The sequence below is a fragment of the Stomoxys calcitrans genome, chromosome 1, assembly GCF_963082655.1.
Source record: "Stomoxys calcitrans chromosome 1, idStoCalc2.1, whole genome shotgun sequence".
In the NCBI taxonomy this organism is placed as follows: Eukaryota; Metazoa; Arthropoda; class Insecta; order Diptera; family Muscidae; genus Stomoxys; species Stomoxys calcitrans.
In genome coordinates, this window is record NC_081552.1 from 233,083,736 (window position 1) to 233,102,417 (window position 18,682).

The 18,682-nt window shown below is 40.4% G+C and overlaps 1 protein-coding gene across 2 annotated transcripts in view; it reads right to left on the reverse strand.

Annotated features, from left to right (window-relative positions):
* The window catches only part of LOC106094000 (BAI1-associated protein 3), a 420,062-nt gene that overhangs the window by 227,476 nt on the left and 173,904 nt on the right, over nucleotides 1-18,682 (reverse strand). For both annotated transcript variants that reach the window (XR_009396576.1, XM_059360897.1), the window contains exons 3-4: nucleotides 15,280-16,488; nucleotides 5,294-5,561 (exon numbers count right to left, since the gene is read on the reverse strand). Coding sequence is in view for 1 of the 2 variants with exons in the window: in XM_059360897.1 (XP_059216880.1) it covers nucleotides 5,294-5,561; nucleotides 15,280-15,601 (590 nt within the window). In the remaining variant the exon portion in view is untranslated. The remainder of the gene's footprint in view (nucleotides 1-5,293; nucleotides 5,562-15,279; nucleotides 16,489-18,682) is intronic.

Sequence of the window (18,682 nt, forward strand, 5' to 3'; positions counted from 1 at the left end):
CATTGACAGAGCAACCGTGGAAGAGTAAAGATTATAGACCGCCTTACCATGAAAATAAGTCACTTTAAGCAAAGCCTCCTCATAATTTCGAGTTTAGTACTCTTAACCGTTCGAGTTCCCCTAATCGAGAGTCGAGGACAATGGGCCGTTCAAACCTATGGAAAAATCGATGTCCTTTATTATTTTGATGCAAGTGTCAATGCAAGTACAAAGGCAGCCCATGGATTATGTAAAGAGAAAGAAATGCTATTTGGAATGCAATCAACCACTATTCCCTACAACATTTTACCCAGCGCAAGTAAGGTGATGCAATTAAATTTTTATATATTTTTGCCTATACAGTGTTTATTTTTTAGAATATTGGGCTCCACATAAGAAAGGTATGAATGTGTTAAATGTGAACTGTACAAGGGCCGATAATTATGGAAAAGGGAAGGAGACAAACTGTCAGCATGAATTTGCAGAAGGTGCCAACTATTCCCAAAGTTATCTTGTCCCGGGCGGTATCATATGCGCAGCCACACTGACACGTGCCTACATAATACGGCGTAATATTTCAGAATTGCATTACACATTACCTCCCATACCGAAATATTGCCATCCTCAGAGTTCACTTAAAGCGACCTCGAATGAAGTTGCATGTGTTTTAGTTATAAACAAAGATAATTAATTTTTTGTGGCAATGAAAACCATCAACAATAAAAAAATCTCACAAAACACACAAAGTTGAAATGAATGCGGATATCGAATTCGAGCCATTGACGCTATGACGCTGAACGCGTTCGAATCCTGGCGAGAATATCGGACAAAGCGGTGGTTGGCGACATTTGCGAGGTACAATGCCATGCATGGTCATTCTAAAAAAAAAGGACCGGGTCCACCCGGTACTGCTCTAAGGATTGGAACAGTGTGTCGGTCCGCACATTGTTAAAAGCACCCCCCCCCCCCACCCGTTTTGGCATCGAAGGATTCTTCTATTTTATGCACAACCTCGTGCAGGGCGGTCTCCACCGACCTTCCCTTGACATGCTGTTTGTATTTGAGCAGTTCGCTGGATGTCCTACTCTTTATCTTAGTGTCCTTAATACGTTCCACAGTTTTGAGTAGAAAGGACGTAAGGCTTATGGGTCTCTGGGCCTTTGGTGTCGCATAACTAGCTTTGCCGGGCTTGGGTATCAACACTACCCTTGCCTACTGCCAGGCTTTCGGAGTATATGAAAGTCCTAGGCACGCTTTGAAAATTTTCGCCAGACGAGGCGCCACATAGTCTGCCTCTTTCTGCCGTAACGCCGGAAATGTTCCATCAGGTCAGAGTGATTTAAATGGTTTGAAGCTCCTCAAGGATTCTTTCACCATAAATTCCGTTATTATAAACCTTCGATCAACGTCATTATTCCAAGATTCCGGTATCTCCGTGAGTGCCTTCGTATCGTGTGGAAAATGGGTTTTCATCAAAAGCCTCAACATGTCCAGTATTCAGCCTCCAGTATTCAGCCCTTGACATGCTGTTTGTATTTGAGCAGTTCGCTGGGTGTCCTACTCTTTATCTTAGTGTCCTTAATACGTTCCACAGTTTTGAGTAGAAAGGATGTAAGGCTTATGGGTCTGTAGGCCTTTGGTGTCGCATAACTAGCCTTGCCGGGCTTGGGTATAAACACCACCCTTGCCACCTGCCAGGCTTTCGGAGTATATTCAAGTCCTAGGCACGCTTTGAAAATTTTCGCCAGACGAGGCGCCACATAGTCTGTCTCTTTCTGCCGTTACGCCGGAAATGTTCCATCAGGTCAATGTGATTTAAATGGTTTGAAGCTCCTCAAAGATTCCTTTAACATAAATTCCGTAATTATAAATCTTCGATCAACGTCATTATTCCAAGATTCCGGTGTCACCGTCCCTTAGTATCCTGTGGAAAATGGGTTTTCATCACAAGCCTCAACATGTCCTCCGATGTCTCTGCTCTCATTTCCATGTCGTCTACTAAAGTTTCAGTATTATAATTTAGTGAATTAGTTTGTAACACCCAAAAGGAAGAGAGATAGACCCATTGATAAGTATACCGATCGTCTCAGAATCACTTTCTGATTCGATTTAGCTATGTCCGTCTGTCCGTCTGGCTGTCTGTCCGTCTCACTGTCTGTTTGTCCGTCTGTCTGTCCGTCTGTCTGTCTGTCCGTCTGTCTGTCCGTCTGTCTGTCCGTCTGTCTGTCCGTCTGTCTGTCCGTCTGTCTGTCCGTCTGTCTGTCCGTCTGTCTGTCCGTCTGTCTGTCCGTCTGTCTGTCCGTCTGTCTGTCCGTCTGTCTGTCCGTCTGTGTGTCCGTCTGTCTGTCTGTCCGTCTGTCAGTCCGTCTGTTTTTTGTCTGTCTGTCTATCTGTCTGTCCGCCTGTCCGTCTGTCTGTTCATCTGTCTGTCCGTCCGTCCGTCCGTCTGTCTGTCCGTCCGTCCGTCTGTCTATTCGTCTGTCTGTCCGTATGTCTGTTCGTATGTCTGCCTGTCTGTCTGTCCGTCTGTCTGTTTGTCTGTCTGTCCGTCCGTCTGTCTGTCCGTCCGTCTGTCCATCCGTCCGTCCGTCTGTCTGTCTATTCGTCTGTCTGTCAGTCTGTCTGTCCGTATGTCTGTTCGTATGTCTGCCTGTCTGTCTGTCCGTCTGTCTGTTTGTCTGTCTGTCCGTCCGTCTGTCTGTCTGTCCGTCAGTTTGTCCGTCTGTCTGTCTGTCCGTCCGTCCGTCCGTCTGTCTATCCGTCTGTCTGTCCGTCTGTCTGTCCGTCCGTCTGTCTGTCTGTCCGTCCGTCTCTCTGTCTGTCCGTCAGTTTGTCCGTCTGTCTGTCTTTCTGTCCGTCTGTCTGTCCATTTGTGTGTCTGTCTGTCCATGTTAATTTGTGTACAAACTACAGGTAGCAATTTTCATCCGATCGTCTTCAAATTTGGTATGGGCATGTTTTTCGGCCTAGAGACAAAGCCTATTGAAATTGGAAAAAATCGGTTCAGATTTGGATATAACTCCCATATATATGTTCGTCCCATTTGCAGTAATATTGCCATAAAATTGTCATTTGTTAACCGATTCTCACGAAATTTGGCAGGAAGGACTTTTTTATGACCCCTGACATTACGAGTGAATTTCATCGAAATCGGTTCAGATTTGGATATAGCTCGCATATATATGTTCATCAGATTTGCAGTAACACTGCAATAAAATGCTCATTTATAAACCGATTCTCTCGAAATTTTGCAGGAAGGATTTTTTCTTGACTCTCGATATTACAGGTGAATTTCATGGAAATCGGTTCAGATTGGGATATAGCTCCCACATATATGTTCGTCCGATTTGCAGTAATATTGCAATATAATGGTCATTTGTTAACCGATTCTCTTGAAATTTGTTAGGTAGGATTTTCTAATGACTCTCGACATTACTGGTGAATTTCATGGAAATCGGTTCAGATTTAGATATAGCTCTCATATATACATATTGCCCGATTTTCACTTCTAGAGGCACTGCAAGCGCATTTATTGACCCAACTTCCCAAAACTTCGTACAACGCTTTCTTCGACGACCGTCACAGTATCTGAGAAGTTTGCTCGAAATCGGTTCAGATTTAGATATAGCTCCCATATATATGTTTGTCCGATTTTGAGAAATATTGCAATTAACTCCTCATTTGTTAATCGATTCTCTCTCTCGAAATTTGGCAGAAGGGATTTTCTCTTGACTCTCGACACTATTGGTGAATTTCATGGAAATCGGTTCAGATTTAGATATAGATCTCATGTATACATATATCGCCCGATTTTCACTTCTTGAGCCACTTCAAGCTTATTTATTGACCAATCTTCCCAAAACTTTGCACAACACTTTCCTCGAGGACTTCCACAATATCTGTAAAGTTTACTCGAAATCGGTTCAGATTTAGATATAGCTCCCATATATATGTTTGTCCGATTTGCAGTAATAATGCAATAAAATGGTCATTTGTTAACCGATTCTCTTGAAATTTGCGAGGATGGATTTTCTCTTGACTCTCGACACTACTGGTGAATTTCATGGAAATCGGTTCTGGTTTAGGTATAGCTGCCATGTATATGTTCGTCCGATTTGCAGTAATATTACAATAAAATGGTCATTTGTTAACCGATTCTCTTGAAATTTGTTAGGTAGGATTTTCTTTTGACTCTCGACATCGGTTCAGATTTAGATATAGCTGCCATGTATATATATCGCCCGATTTTCACCCCTAGAGCCACTGCAAGCGCATTTATTGACCCAACTTCCTAAAACTTCGTACAACGCTTTCTTCGACGACCGTCACAGTCACAGTATCAGAATTAGACATAGCTCGGACTTTGTACCTATAGGGTAGGTGTAGGGTATGATAAAGTCGGCACCGCCCAACTTTTGCCTTTCCTTACTGGTTTTATTTGGTTTAAATTTTTAACAAAATCCATGTTTTTGGGTTCTCAAAATTTGGCCCGACCGAACTAAGCACGCTTCTACTTGTATTTGAACTACGATTTCTCCCCCTCCAGCGCTTACAGCAAATCCCAAGAGTGTAAGCCCATAAAACCCATTTTCTGGATTTGATTTCTTTAAGCCCTAGTAGTCTCAATTTTAATTCAATTTGGCTGAAATTTGGTTCGTGATTTTTTTTTTTTTTGTATCAACTTCCTACAGCTTTTTTAATGTACTCTCAAATTGTGATTGATTGCATAGCACCCCTGTGCGATGTGACAAAATGACTGAGCAACATGTTGTGGTGGTGGGATGCACACAACAAAGCCTTTCACCAAACACACACACACACACACACACACACAGCTTAATTTTAATTTTATTAAATTTACTTTACAGCTGCATACATACATGCACATGTGTAGTATCGAGCCATTGTGCGGTTAAATATGTGGGATTTTTTTCTTTGAGATACAAAAAAAAAACAGAAAAAAATACACAACGGCGCTTAATCATAATCAACCGCAAGTGAAGGAGAAATGAAATTGAAATTGATGGGGATGGTGATGGTGATTAGAGTGCGTGGGGAGTTCAGTGGAAGAATTGTCTCAATTATAAGGAAAATTGCGATAAAGTTAAAAATTACTTGGAAAAAGAAAAGTCAAAGCCCTTTGTCTGAGCAACTGGTAGTGACATCCCTGATGGACAAGTGAATTGCAATCATAAATGCTATAGCCTATATGGCTGGCATTTATTTCCTCTCAAATTGTGGCTTAACTATGACCTCTTTTTACAGAATTTATTTAAATGTTATATCGTTTCATATGTTTGCTACTGCTACTCACCCCGAGTTTGAGCGTGGATCTACTTCGGGCCACGAGAGCCGTCTTTTACAAAATGCCAAAGGCGTCCTGGGTGATGGTTCTGGTTGATGCAATGGTGCATTGCGATGACGAAATGATCCAGTACGAGGCGGTGCCATGCATTCCAATGCACGTGATTGACGTCGCGAACTAACGGGGGTGCTGGAGGCTGATGAAGTACCAACGGCAGATGTTGTGCTGGTGCTCATGGCAGCCGTAACACCAGGTGTGGGAACTACTTTGGGATAGCCTGAAAAAAAAAAAACAAAGTGATACAAGTCATAGCAATGGAAGAAGTTTAAGATATACGATATAGATAAGGAATAACATGTGAAAGCATGATAAGTTCGGCCGGGCCGAATCTTGGGAACCCACCACCATGGATTCTGCCAAAATTGTATCTTATACAAAAAAATTGAATTTGTGTTTGTTTGTTCCGTATAGACTCAAAAACGGCCGAACCGATTACCTTGAAATTTTCACAGATTGTGTAGGTTGGTCTGGAAGGGGGACGGACCCTCCCCCCTTACCACTAAAGTACTACAAAAATAAAAGTGGGCCAATCGGGAAAACATGGGACTCAAATGAAAGGTATTCAGGAGTAGAGTAAGAAATTCATATTTAAAATTGCGTCCAAGTAACTGGGGCGGGGGGGGAGGGGCCGCCCCAACCCCAAAACCCCCTAACATAGGTTTTTTAAACGATCATGACAATATGGGACTCAAATGAAAGGTGTTCGTGAGTAGATTGAATATGAACAGAAAAAAGAAAAAGGCTTCATAATTTGTTGATTTTGGAAGGGGGTCGGACCCTCCCCCTTTACCTAAAAACACCACTCAAAATCAAAAGTGGACCGATCGGGACAATATACGATTCAAATGAAAGGTATTGGAGAATAGAATACGAATATTGTATTGAAATGTGGGTCTAAGTACCCATCGGGCCGCCCCAACCCCAGAAATTCCCCCCTAAACAGACATATTGAACGTTCATGTCAATATGGGCCTCAAATGAAAGGTATTCGGGAGTAGAGCACGAATTTCATATTAAAAATTGGGTCCATGTAACTGGGGGGGGGGGGAGGGGCCGCCCCAACCCCAAAACCCCCTAACATAGGTTTTTTAAACGATCATGACAATATGGGACTCAAATGAAAGGTGTTCGTGAGTAGATTGCGAATATGAACAGAAAGGAGAAATAGGCTTCATAATTTTTTGATTTCGGAAGGGGGTCGGACCCTCCCCCTTTACCTAAAAACACCGCCCAAAATCAAAAGTGGACCGATCGGGACAATATGGGATTCAAATGAAAGGTATTGAAAAATACAATACGAATATGGTATTAAAATGTGGGTCTAAGTACCCATCGGGCCGCCCCAACCCCAGAAATTCCCCCAAACAGGCATATTGAACGTTCATGTCAATATGGGCCTCAAAAGAAAGGTATTCGGGAGTAGATTACGAATCTGGCATACAAAATCATTTCAAAGTATGGGGGATTATCCTACCTTCCAAAAATGCCTTAAATGGGCATTATGACTCATCATGACTATATGGGACTCGGTTTTTTTTGTTTGTTCTGTAGAATCAAACAAGGCTGAACTGATTTTCTTAAAATTTTCACAGATTGTGTAAGTTTTGTCTGGAAGGAAACATAGGCTATAAAATTTTTAGAAATCGAATGGGGACGGTCCCTTCCCCTTACCCCAAAAACGGCACCCAAAACCAAAAGTAGACTGATGGGCACAATATGGTTATCAAATCAATGGTATTGGAGACTAGAAAATTAATATCGTATTAAAATTTAGCTCCAAGTACCCAGCGGGCCGCCCCAACCCCAAAACTCCTCTAAACAGATATATACGGCGTTCCTATCAGTATGGGACTCAAATGAAAATTATTCGGCATTAGATTAGCTGGACAGGGCCTGCTCCGCTATGCCTTATTTAACTCTCTAATATCTTTTTAGGGTGGGGACACTTCGCCCTGAATGTGGATATCAAATTCGTGCAACTGTAGCCTATGTCCGCCTATGATGCTAAACGCCTGCATTCGAATCCTGGCGAGAACTTTGGACAATATTTGAAGCGGTTGTTATTCCCTCTTAATGCTGGCGACATTTGCCAAGGTACCAAGCCATGCATAAAAATTCTCCCCAAAGAGGTGTCACACTGCGGCACGTCGTTCGGACTCGCCTATAAAAAAGGTCCCTTATCGTTTAAAAACTCAACTTGAAACGTAAAGCACTCATTGATGTGTGAGAAGTTTACCCCTGCTCGGTTCCTGGCCAAATTTTTGCTCTACTCCCAAATACCCTTCTATTGAGACTTGTATTGGGTTTAGGGGGAATTTCGGGGGTGGAGTGGCCTCCCAGACACTTGGCCCATAAAGTAGATATAAGATTCGTGTTCTACTTTCAAAAACATTTTATATGAGCCCCATAATGGCATGATCGGTAAATAAGTTTTAGTTGAGGGTGGGGTGGACCCCAGGGTCTTTGTTCTGAAAATGAGTGTCAATGTCTCGAAAATCGGTCAATTTTCACCCTAAATAGCTTTTATATTATTGAGAGTTAGTTTGGGGTGCGGCGGCTCCCCAAATACATGGCTCTTCGATTGAATATCAAATTCGTTTTTTTCTCTCAACCACCTTTTGTTTGAGCTCTAAATTGTCTTCCCCGAGGCATCCGACCCCAACTATAGAAACCATGAATCGAATCGCATTATCAATCTCCGAGATATGGCGTTTTCAAAATTAGGAAGTGATGTCACCTCAGATATTTCGAATCATATATGGATACCAAATGCTCAACTCCCAAATCCCTTTCATTTCAGTTCCATATTGCCTTGGTCGGTAAACATGAACCGTTTGGGGGGTGTTTTGGGAAAATAGACATCAAACTCGTTATTTACTCTCAAATACCGTTGATTTGAACTCCATATTGCCATAATTGGAAATGAAGTTCAGTTTAGGGGATGCTTAAGGGCGTACCCCAAAACGCTTGGCTCCAAAATTGGATACAAAATTCGTCCTCTACTCTCAAATAGCTTTCATTTGAGTCCCATATTATCAAATGGGTCAATCAACCTATTGGGTTGCCCAAAAAGTAATTGCGGATTTTTAAAAAAAGCAAGTAAATGCATTTTTAACAAAACTTAGAAGGAACTTTAATCAAATATACTTTTTTTTCTAAAGCAAGCTAAAAGTTACAGCTGATAACTGACAGAAGAAAGAATGCAATTACAGAGTCACAAGCTGTGAAAAAATTTGACAACGCCGACTATATGAAAAATCCGCAATTACTTTTTGGGCAACCCAATATTTGATTTTTTTTTTGGAAGGAAAAGTGCCTATTCCTTCTTTTTATCTATATTCTTTATCTACTCCCGATTACCTTTCATTTGAGTGTTATATTGTCATCCTCGTCCAATGAACCTATTTTAGGTGGTTTTGGAGTTTGGGCGGCCTCCCAGTTATTTGGACACAATTTTTCAAATGAAATTCGTATTCTACTCCTGAATACCTTTCATTTGAATCCCATATTGTCCTGATCGGTACACTTTTATTTTTGGGTAGAACTATTGGGGTAAGGGGAGGGTCCCCCCCCCCCCCCCTTCTGATATCAAAAAATTATGTAGCCAATGTTTCCTTCGGTTCAGCTGTTTTTAAGTCCATACGGAACAGACATACAAACAAACACAAATTCATTTTTATACCCTCCACCATAGCATGGGCGTATAAAAGTCTCGTCATTCTGTTTGTAACACCTCGAAATATGCGTCTGAGACCCCATAAAGTGATGTCATTTTAAGCCGATCTACCCATGTCCGTCCGTCCGTTCGTCTGTCTGTCGAAAACAGGCTAACTTTCGAAGCACAAATACTTCTTATTAGTGAAGATCGGTTGGAATTGTAAATGGGCCAAAGCGGTCCATGTTTTGATATAGCTGCCATATAAACCGATCTTGGGTCTTGACTTCTTGAGCCTCTAGAGGACGCATTTCTTATCCGATTTGACTGAAATTTTGCAAGTAGTGTTTTGGCATCCTATCCAACAACTGTGTTAAGTATGATTCAAATCGGTCCATGTTTTTATATAGCTGCCATATAAACCGATCTTGGGTCTTGACTTCTTGAGCCTCTACAGGACGCATTTCTCATCCGATTTGACTAAAATTTTGCACGTAGTGTTTTGGTATCCTATCCAACAACTGTGTTAAGTATGATTCAAATCGGTTCATAATGTGGTATAGCTGTCATATAAACCGATCTTGGGTCTTGACTTCTTGAGCCTCTAGAGAACGCATTTCTTATCCGATTTGACTGAAATTTTGCACTTGGTGTTTTGGTATCACTTCTAATAACTGCGCTAAGTGTGGTTCAAATCGGTCCATGTTTTGATATAGCTGCCATATAAACCGATCTTGGGTCTTGACTTCTTGAGCCTCTAGAGGACGCATTTCTTATCCGATTTGACTTAAATTTTGCACGTGGTGTTCTGGTATCACTTCCAAGAACTGTGTTCAGTATGATTCAAATCGGTCCATGTTTTGATATAGCTGCCATATAATGCGATCTTGGGTCTTGACTTCTTGAGCCTCTAGAGGACGCATTTCGTATCCGATTTGACTAAAATTTTGCACGTGGTGTTCTGGTATCACTTCCAACAACTGCGCTAGGTGTGGTTCAAATCGGTTCATGTTTTGATATAGCTGCCATATAAACCGATCTTGGGTCTTGACTTCTTGAGCCTCTAGAGGACGCATTTCTAATCCGATTTGACTGAAATTTTGCACTTGGTGTTTTGGTATCACTTCTAATAACTGCGCTAAGTGTGGTTCAAATCGGTTCATGTTTTGATATAGCTGCCATATAAACCGATCTTGGGTCTTGACTTCTTGAGCCTCTAGAGGGCGCAATTCTCATCCGATTTGACTAAAATTTTGCACGTAGTGTTTTGGAATCACTTCCAAGAACTGTGTTCAGTATGATTCAAATCGGTCCATGTTTTGATATAGCTGCCATATAATGCGATCTTGGGTCTTGACTTCTTGAGCCTCTAGAGGACGCATTTCGTATCCGATTTGACTAAAATTTTGCACGTAGTGTTTTGGTATCACTTCCAATAAGTGCGCTAAGTATGGCGCAAATTGGTACGTAACCTGCTATAGCTGCCATATAAACCGATCTGGGATCTTGACTTCTTGAGCCTCTAGAGGTCGCAATTCTCCTACGATTCGGAAGAAAGTTTGTACAACGGCTTCTCTAATGACTGTCAACATACGTGTTTAAAATGGTCTGAATCGTTCAATAGCTTGATACAGCTCCCATATAAACCTATCTCCCGATTTTGCTTATTGAGCCCTTACGAGGAGCAATATTTATCCGAATATGACTTCTACAATGTTCAGCATTCATTTATGGTCCGAATCGGACCATATAGCTCCTAAAGCATAACACTTCTTATTCAATATTCTTTGTTTGCCTAAAAAGAGATACCGCTCATAGAATTGGACAAATGCGATCCATGGTGGAGGGTATATAAGATTCGACCCAGCCGAATTAGCATGCTCTTACTGGTTCTATACAAGATTATGGGGTCTTAGACGAATATTTCGAGGTGTTACAAACGGAATGACTAGATTAGTGTAGCCCCATATTTCGGTGGTGGGTATAAAAATGCATGATTCTCATATTCTATTGGGTTGCCCAAAAAGTAATTGGGGATTTTTCAAATAATAGTCGGCGTTGTCAAATTTTTTCACAGCTTGTGACTCTGTAATTGCATTCTTTCTTCTGTCAGTTATCAGCTGTTACTTTTAGCTTGCTTTAGAAAAAAAGTGTAAAAAAAGTATATTTGATTAAAGTTCATTCTAAGTTCATTAAAAATACATTAACTTTCTTTTAAAAAATCCGCAATTACTTTTTGGGCAACCCAATAATTGGTGAACAGGTGGAGGAATAAAATTTTCTTGGGGATCAAAATGGACTGATGAAGAAGCATGGTTAGCTTCGATATCGCGATCTCCATAGACTGCCCAATGCATTATTAGAAACCCCATTTTGCCTAAAACTTTTTAGAAAAAGGTTTTTTTTTCTTGTTTTCTATTCTAAACAAAAACAAAAACAAACCCAATTGGTTTCAGCTGGAAAAAAAAATCCAACGAGGATGATGAATACCTCCACAATAGGATGAGAGATACATTAACATCGACAGTTTAATGTTATATGTCGATGTATTGGTCCATATGTATTCTTGATCATCATGACTGTCTGTCGGAACACTTAGAGCATGCGCTATCACCTTAGTATTGGATGCCGTAACAGAAATCTTTTGTAAAAATCTCAGCCAAATTGGTTAAATATTGCATTCACTAGGGATTCGGGATAAATGAAATCAGAAGACCGGGAGATGGACCGATTCGGTTCAGTTACAATCCCAAAATACCTACTTAAGGAAGATGTATTTGTGGACACTTTCCAGACAGACAGATGGACGGACGGACATGATTAAGAACTTATACCAATACTTCAATGTAATTGAAACGATATGACAAGATTACCCCCTTCCTATGTGGGGGGGGGAGCATAACAACATTCATTAATAAATCCCATTTTAATAGATTTACGTTTTCATTGCTTGTAATTTTTTGGCTACATTGAGATGAAGTTTTGACGCAAACTTTCGTACATAAATGATTTCTTTTCAATTAATGTTTTTTTTTTTCGTTTTCTCCCTTATTTTTATTTTGAGCATTTGTTTTTGGGCATTATTCATAATGTGCCGACCGTTTTGTGTCTTACAAAAACTCTTGCAAAGTATCAAACGAACAAAAGTTTTTTAATTAAAAATTCATCATTAACCCTTGCCATTTCATCCCCGCAGTTATTTTAAGAAGGTCTCTGACTATTCAACTACGTCTGCCTTAAATTGAAAAGAAGGTTTGAGTTCATGAGAAAAACCAAAAAGAAGTTAAAACGTATTATGTTGGGTCATGCCGAACTTTGGATACCCACCACCAAGGATATAAAGGGTGATTTTTTTGAGGTTAGGATTTTCATGCATTAGTATTTGACAGATCACGTGGGATTTCAGACATGGTGTCAAAGAGAAAGATGCTCAGTATGCTTTGACATTTCATCATGAATAGACTTACTAACGAGCAACGCTTGCAAATCATTGAATTTTATTACCAAAATCAGTGTTCGGTCCGAAATGTGTTCAAATTTTGACAAATTTTGTTCAGCGATGAGGCTCATTTCTGGTTGAATGGCTACGTAAATAAGCAAAATTGCCGCATTTGGAGTGAAGAGCAACCAGAAGCCGTTCAAGAACTGCCCATGCATCCCGAAAAATGCACTGTTTGGTGTGGTTTGTACGCTGGTGGAATCATTGGACCGTATTTTTTCAAAGATGCTGTTGGACGCAACGTTACGGTGAATGAACACATTTCGAACCGAACACTGATTTTGGTAATAAAATTCAATGATTTGCAAGCGTTGCTCGTTAGTAAGTCTATTCATGATGAAATGTCAAAGCATACTGAGCATCTTTCTCTTTGACACCATGTCTGAAATCCCACGTGATCTGTCAAATACTAATGCATGAAAATCCTAACCTCAAAAAAATCACCCTTTATTAATCATCCTAGTTCATAATAACTCCACAAACATATTCTTCGCTATATCTAAACTAGATGAACAGGGCCCGCTCCGCTGCGCCTTCTTTAACTCTCTCATATTTATTTAGGGTGTGGACACTTCGCCCTGAATGTGGATATCGTGCTACTGTTGCCTGTGTCCGCCTATGACGCTGAACGACTGCGTTTGAATCCTAGCTGAACTTGGGACAACATTTAAGGGGGTTGTTATCACCTCCTAATGCTGGCGACATTTGCGAGGTACCATACCATGCATGGTAAAAATTTACAACACGCAACGGTCCGACGCCACCACCGCAGATGTTGAGTCTTTGGAGTCCATTTCTAGCCTAATCCAAAGGGCTTTAAATTTTTTCATAAAAGGTAGTACCTATTCCGAGATACGGACCTGATAGAATATTTGCGGCGTTACTATAGAAAGAGGCAGACTATCTGGTGCTTCATCTGGCCAATATTTTCACAGCGTGCCTAGGACTTGCATATACTTCGAAAGCCTGAGAGGAGGCAAGGGTGGTGTTTTTACCCAAGCCGGGCCAGGCAAGTTATGCGACACCAAAGCCCTACAGACCGATAAGCCTTACGTCCTTTCTACTCAAAACCATGGAACGGAATGTGGACACCAACATAAAGAGTGGGACATCCAGCGAACTGTAAACACAAACACCATGCCTAGGTCAAGGGAAGGTCAGTGGAGACGGCCCTGCACGAGGTTGTGCATAAAATAGAAGAATCCTTCGATGCGACAACTGTGCGAAGTATGGTTCACATCGGTCCAAAACCTGATGTAGCTGTCATATAAACCGATCTTGAATCTTGAATTCTTGAGCCACTAGAGGGCGCAATTCTTATTCAAATCGGTCTAGAACCTGATATAGGTGTCATATAAATCGATCTGGAATCTCGACTTCTTGAGCCTCTAGAGGGCGCAATTCTCATCCGATTGGAATGAAATTTAGCACGACGTGTTTCGCTATGACTTCCAACAACTGTGCCGAATAAAGTTCAAATCGGTTCATAACCTGATATAGCTTCCATATAAATCGATCTGGAATCTCGACTTCTAGAGCCGCTAGAGGGCGCAATTCTTATCCGATTTGGCTGAAATTTTGCATGACTTATTGTTTTATGACTTTCAACAACTGTACCAAATAGGGTTTAAATCGGATGATAACCTGATATAGCTGCCATATAAACCGATCTTGCATCTTGAATTCTTGAGCCTCTAGAGGGCGCAATTCTTATCCGATTCGAATGAAATTTTGCATGACGTTTTTTTTTTATGACTTTCAACAACTGTACCAAATAGGGTTCAAATCGGCCATATAAACCGATCTTGAATCTTGAATTCTTGAGCCTCTAGAGGGCGCAATTCTTATCCGATTCGAATGAAATTTTGCATGACGTTTTTTTTTATGACTTTCAACAACTGTACCAAATATGGTTCAAATCGGTCTAGAACCTGATATAGCTGCCATATAAACCGATCTTGAATCTTGAATTCTTGAGCCACTAGAGGGCGCAATTCTCATCGGATTTGACTGAAATTCCGCACATAGTGTTTTGATATCACTTCCAACAACTGTGCGAAGTAGGGCCCTCATCGGTCCATAACCTGATATGGCTGCCATATAAACCGATCTTGGGTCTTGACTTCTTGGGCCTCTAGAGGTCGCAATTCTTATTCGATTGGAATGAAATTTTGCACGACGTGTTTTGCTGTGATATCCGACAACTGTGCGATCGGTCCGACAACTGTGCGATCGGTGGTTCACATCGGTCCAAAACCTGATATAGCTGTCATATAAACCGATCTGGAATCTCGACTTCTTGAGCCTCTAGAGGGCGCAATTCTCATCCGATTGGAATGAAATTTAGCACGACGTGTTTCGCTATGACTTCCAACAACTGTGTCGAATAAAGTTCGAATCGAATAAAGTTCGAAAGAATAGATGGTGATATGATGTGAAGTTAAGTGAAGGATATGTCGAAAATAAGTAAGGGGACATTCAAAATATGGCTCCAATGTCTACATTTGAACTATTGGCTTGCCCAAAAAGTAATTGCGGATTTTTCATACAGCCGGCGTTGACAAATTTTTTCACAGCTTGTGACTCTGTAATTGCATTCTTTCTTCTGTCCGTTATCAGCTGTTACTTTTAGCTTGTTTTAGAAAAAAAAAGTGTAAAAAAGTATATTTGATTAAAGTTCATTCTAAGTTTTATTAAAAAGTGCATTTACTTTCTTTAAAAAAAAACCGCAATTACTTTTTGGGCAACCCATAGTATATCCTGTTATGTTTTTGAACTTACCCAGCAATGGATTTGTTGCATTCGGATTACCAATCACCACACCGCCGCTGGGATAATTGCCCATACTGCCCTGACCGGGCACAGAGCTCACTGTTGGCGCAACAACATTGAATATGTTGCTCGCTGTACTGCCCGATCCCATGGTCTGTTGCAAATTGGGCGTGGGTAAAGGCGCTCCCAGGCCAGTTTGATTTTGTGTTTGTCCACCATGCGATTGATTTTCATTGGCATCCTGTTTCGAAAGGGAAAAGCGACGATTGCCAAGACCAAGACTACTGATGCCGCTGGTGACATACTGTTGCATGGAACTTAAAAAGCTCATGTTGGCATTTATTTCCGGTGGTTTTTCAAATGACTGCTTGAATTGCGAAAGAAAAACACGAATTTTGATTATGGGCCTATGCTAAGCCTTAGCAATGATGAGGACGATTAACGCCTTTGTTATTGCAACGAATTGACATAAATATTGACAAATGATGGGTGGTGCAGAGTTGCCTTCTTTGTGTTTTATCCTTTTATATGGAGGGCTTAGCTAAAGGTAGGCCTATATTTTCCTATTGTTTTGAGAATACAAAAGTTTTGTTCATCAATGTCTCAGCTATTGCCTTGCGACTAAAATCCTTTGGAAAGTCCTTTAATGTCGCCTTCCTGTCAACACAATGTTGCGTTTCGTTGGTTCCCTTTTTGCCTTTTCGCCGTTAATTACATCGGCTGTTTTAATTGTCTTATTCTCAAGTATAAAAAGCTACAGCAGGGTTTTTTTTTAATTTTTCGTTTTTGTTTTTTTAGTCCCTAACATTTGTTTTCGTCCTTAACTTTTGTTTTTTGCCTGTTTTTCAATTAAATTAAACTTCTGTTGAGATGTATGCACATTGTTTCAGCATTTGAGCTTGTTATGCCTTCTCGTTTGGCAATTTATTAATAATGATGTCTGTAGCAATGCAGTCGCCATGGCCAACTAACTTGTTATGAATTTCGTTGTTATTTAATGATGATGATGACGATGATGATGACGATGGCATCGAGAGTTATGAGTGATTTTGTTTCAACGTGGGCGTTGATGGATGAATTCACAATGAATGTTGAATTGGTCGCATGTGAAATGTGACAATAATTGGGGCGTTATTCAATTGTCATTGAAGGAGACCTTTTGAAATTGAATTCCTTGGAATTATTTTCCCAGCTGCCAAAGATCAATGCCTAGTGGCTCTGTAAGACAAGAAAAGATAAATATTCAATTTGATTAAAATTTGTGAAAAACAACAGAGGAATGTAATTTTCTTTCTTAGAAGGTGTAAAAATATTTCAAACGATAGCTAATACATGAAAATAATTTAAGTAAAAACAAGTAAGCGCGTGCTAAGTTCGGCCGGGCTGAATCTTATAAACCCTCCACCATGGATTGCATTTGGCGAGTTCTATGGGTATGGTATATCTTTTTAGGCAAACAAAGAATATTGAATAAGAACTGTTATGCTTTAGGAGCTATATGGTCCGACTCGGGCCATAAATGAATGCTGAACATTGTAGAAGTCATTGTGTAATATTTCAATTCATTCGGATGAGAATTGCGCCCTCTAGAGGCTAAAAAAGTCAAGATCCAAGATCGGTTTATATGGCAGCTATATTAAAACATGGACCGATTTGCGCCATACTTAGCACAGTCATTGGAAGTCATAACAAAACATTTCATGCAAAATTTCAGCCAAATCGGATAGGAATTGCGCCCTCTAGGGGCTCAAGAAGTCAAGATTCCAAAGCGGTTTATATAACAGCTATATCAAAACATGGACCGCTTTGAACCATACTTAGCGAAGTTGTTGGAAGTGATATCAAAACACTACGTGCAAAATTTCAGTCAAATAGGATAATAATTGCGCCCTCTAGAGGCTCAAGAAGTCAAGACCCAAGATCGGTTTATATGGCAGCTATATCAAAAAATTAACCGATTTGAACCATACTTTGCGCAGTTGTTGGAAGTGATACCAAAACACCATGTTCAAAATTTCAGTCAAATCGGATGAGAATTGCGCCCTCTAGAGGCTCAAGAAGTCAAGACCCAAGATCGGTTTATATGGCAGCTATATCAAAACATGAACCGATTTGTACCATACTTAGCGCAGTTGTTAGAAGTAACACCAAACCACTGCGTGCAAAATTTCAGTCAAATAGGATAATAATTGCGCCCTCTAGAGGCTCAAGAAGTCAAGACCCAAGATCGGTTTATATGGCAGCTATATCAAAAAATTAACCGATTTGAACCATACTTTGCGCAGTTGTTGGAAGTGATACCAAAACACCATGTTCAAAATTTCAGTCAAATCGGATGAGAATTGCGCCCTCTAGAGGCTCAAGAAGTCAAGACCCAAGATCGGTTTATATGGCAGCTATATCAAAACATGAACCGATTTGTACCATACTTAGCGCAGTTGTTAGAAGTAACACCAAACCACTGCGTGCAAAATTTCAGTGAAATCGGATGAGAATTGCGCCCTCTAGAGGCTCAAAAAGTCAAGACCCAAGTTCGGTTTATATGACAGCTATATAAAAACATGGACCGATTTGAACCATGACTAGCGAAGTTATTGGAAGTGATACCAAATTACAACGTGCAAAATTTCAGTCAAATCGGATAAAAATTGCGCCCTCTAGAGGCTCAGTAAAGTCAAGACCCAAGATCGGTTTATATGACAGCTATATAAAAACATGGACCGATTTGAAGTATACTTAGCAAAGTTGTTGGAAGTGATAGCAAAACACTACGGGCAAAATTTCAGTCAAATCGGATAAGAAATGCGCCCTCTAGAGGCTCAAGAAGTCAAGACCCAAGATCGGTTTATATGGCAGCTATATCAAAACATGAACCGATTTGTACCATACTTAGCGCAGTTGTTAGAAGTAACACCAAACCACTGCGTGCAAAATTTCAGTCAAATCAGATGAGAGTTGCGCCCTCTAGAGGCTCAAGAAGTCAAGACCCAAAATCGGTTTATATGACAGCTATATCAAAACATTATCCGATTTGAACCATACTTAGCGAACTTGTTGGAAGAGATAGCAAAACACCTCATGCAAAATTTCAGTCAAATCTGACAAGAATTGCGCCCTCTAGAGGCTCAAGAAGTCAAGATCCCAGATCGGTTTATATGGCAGTTATACCAGATTATGAACCGATTTGAATTATACTTAACATAGTTATTGAAAGTCATAACAAATCAGCTCATGCTAAATTTCAGTGAAATCGGATAAGAAATGCGCCCTCTAGAGGCTCAAGAAGTCAAGACCCAAGATCGGTTTATATGGCAGGTATATCAAAACATAAACCGATTTGAATCATACTTAACACAATTGATGAAAGTGATACCAAAACACCTCATGCAAAATTTCAGTCAAATCGGATAAG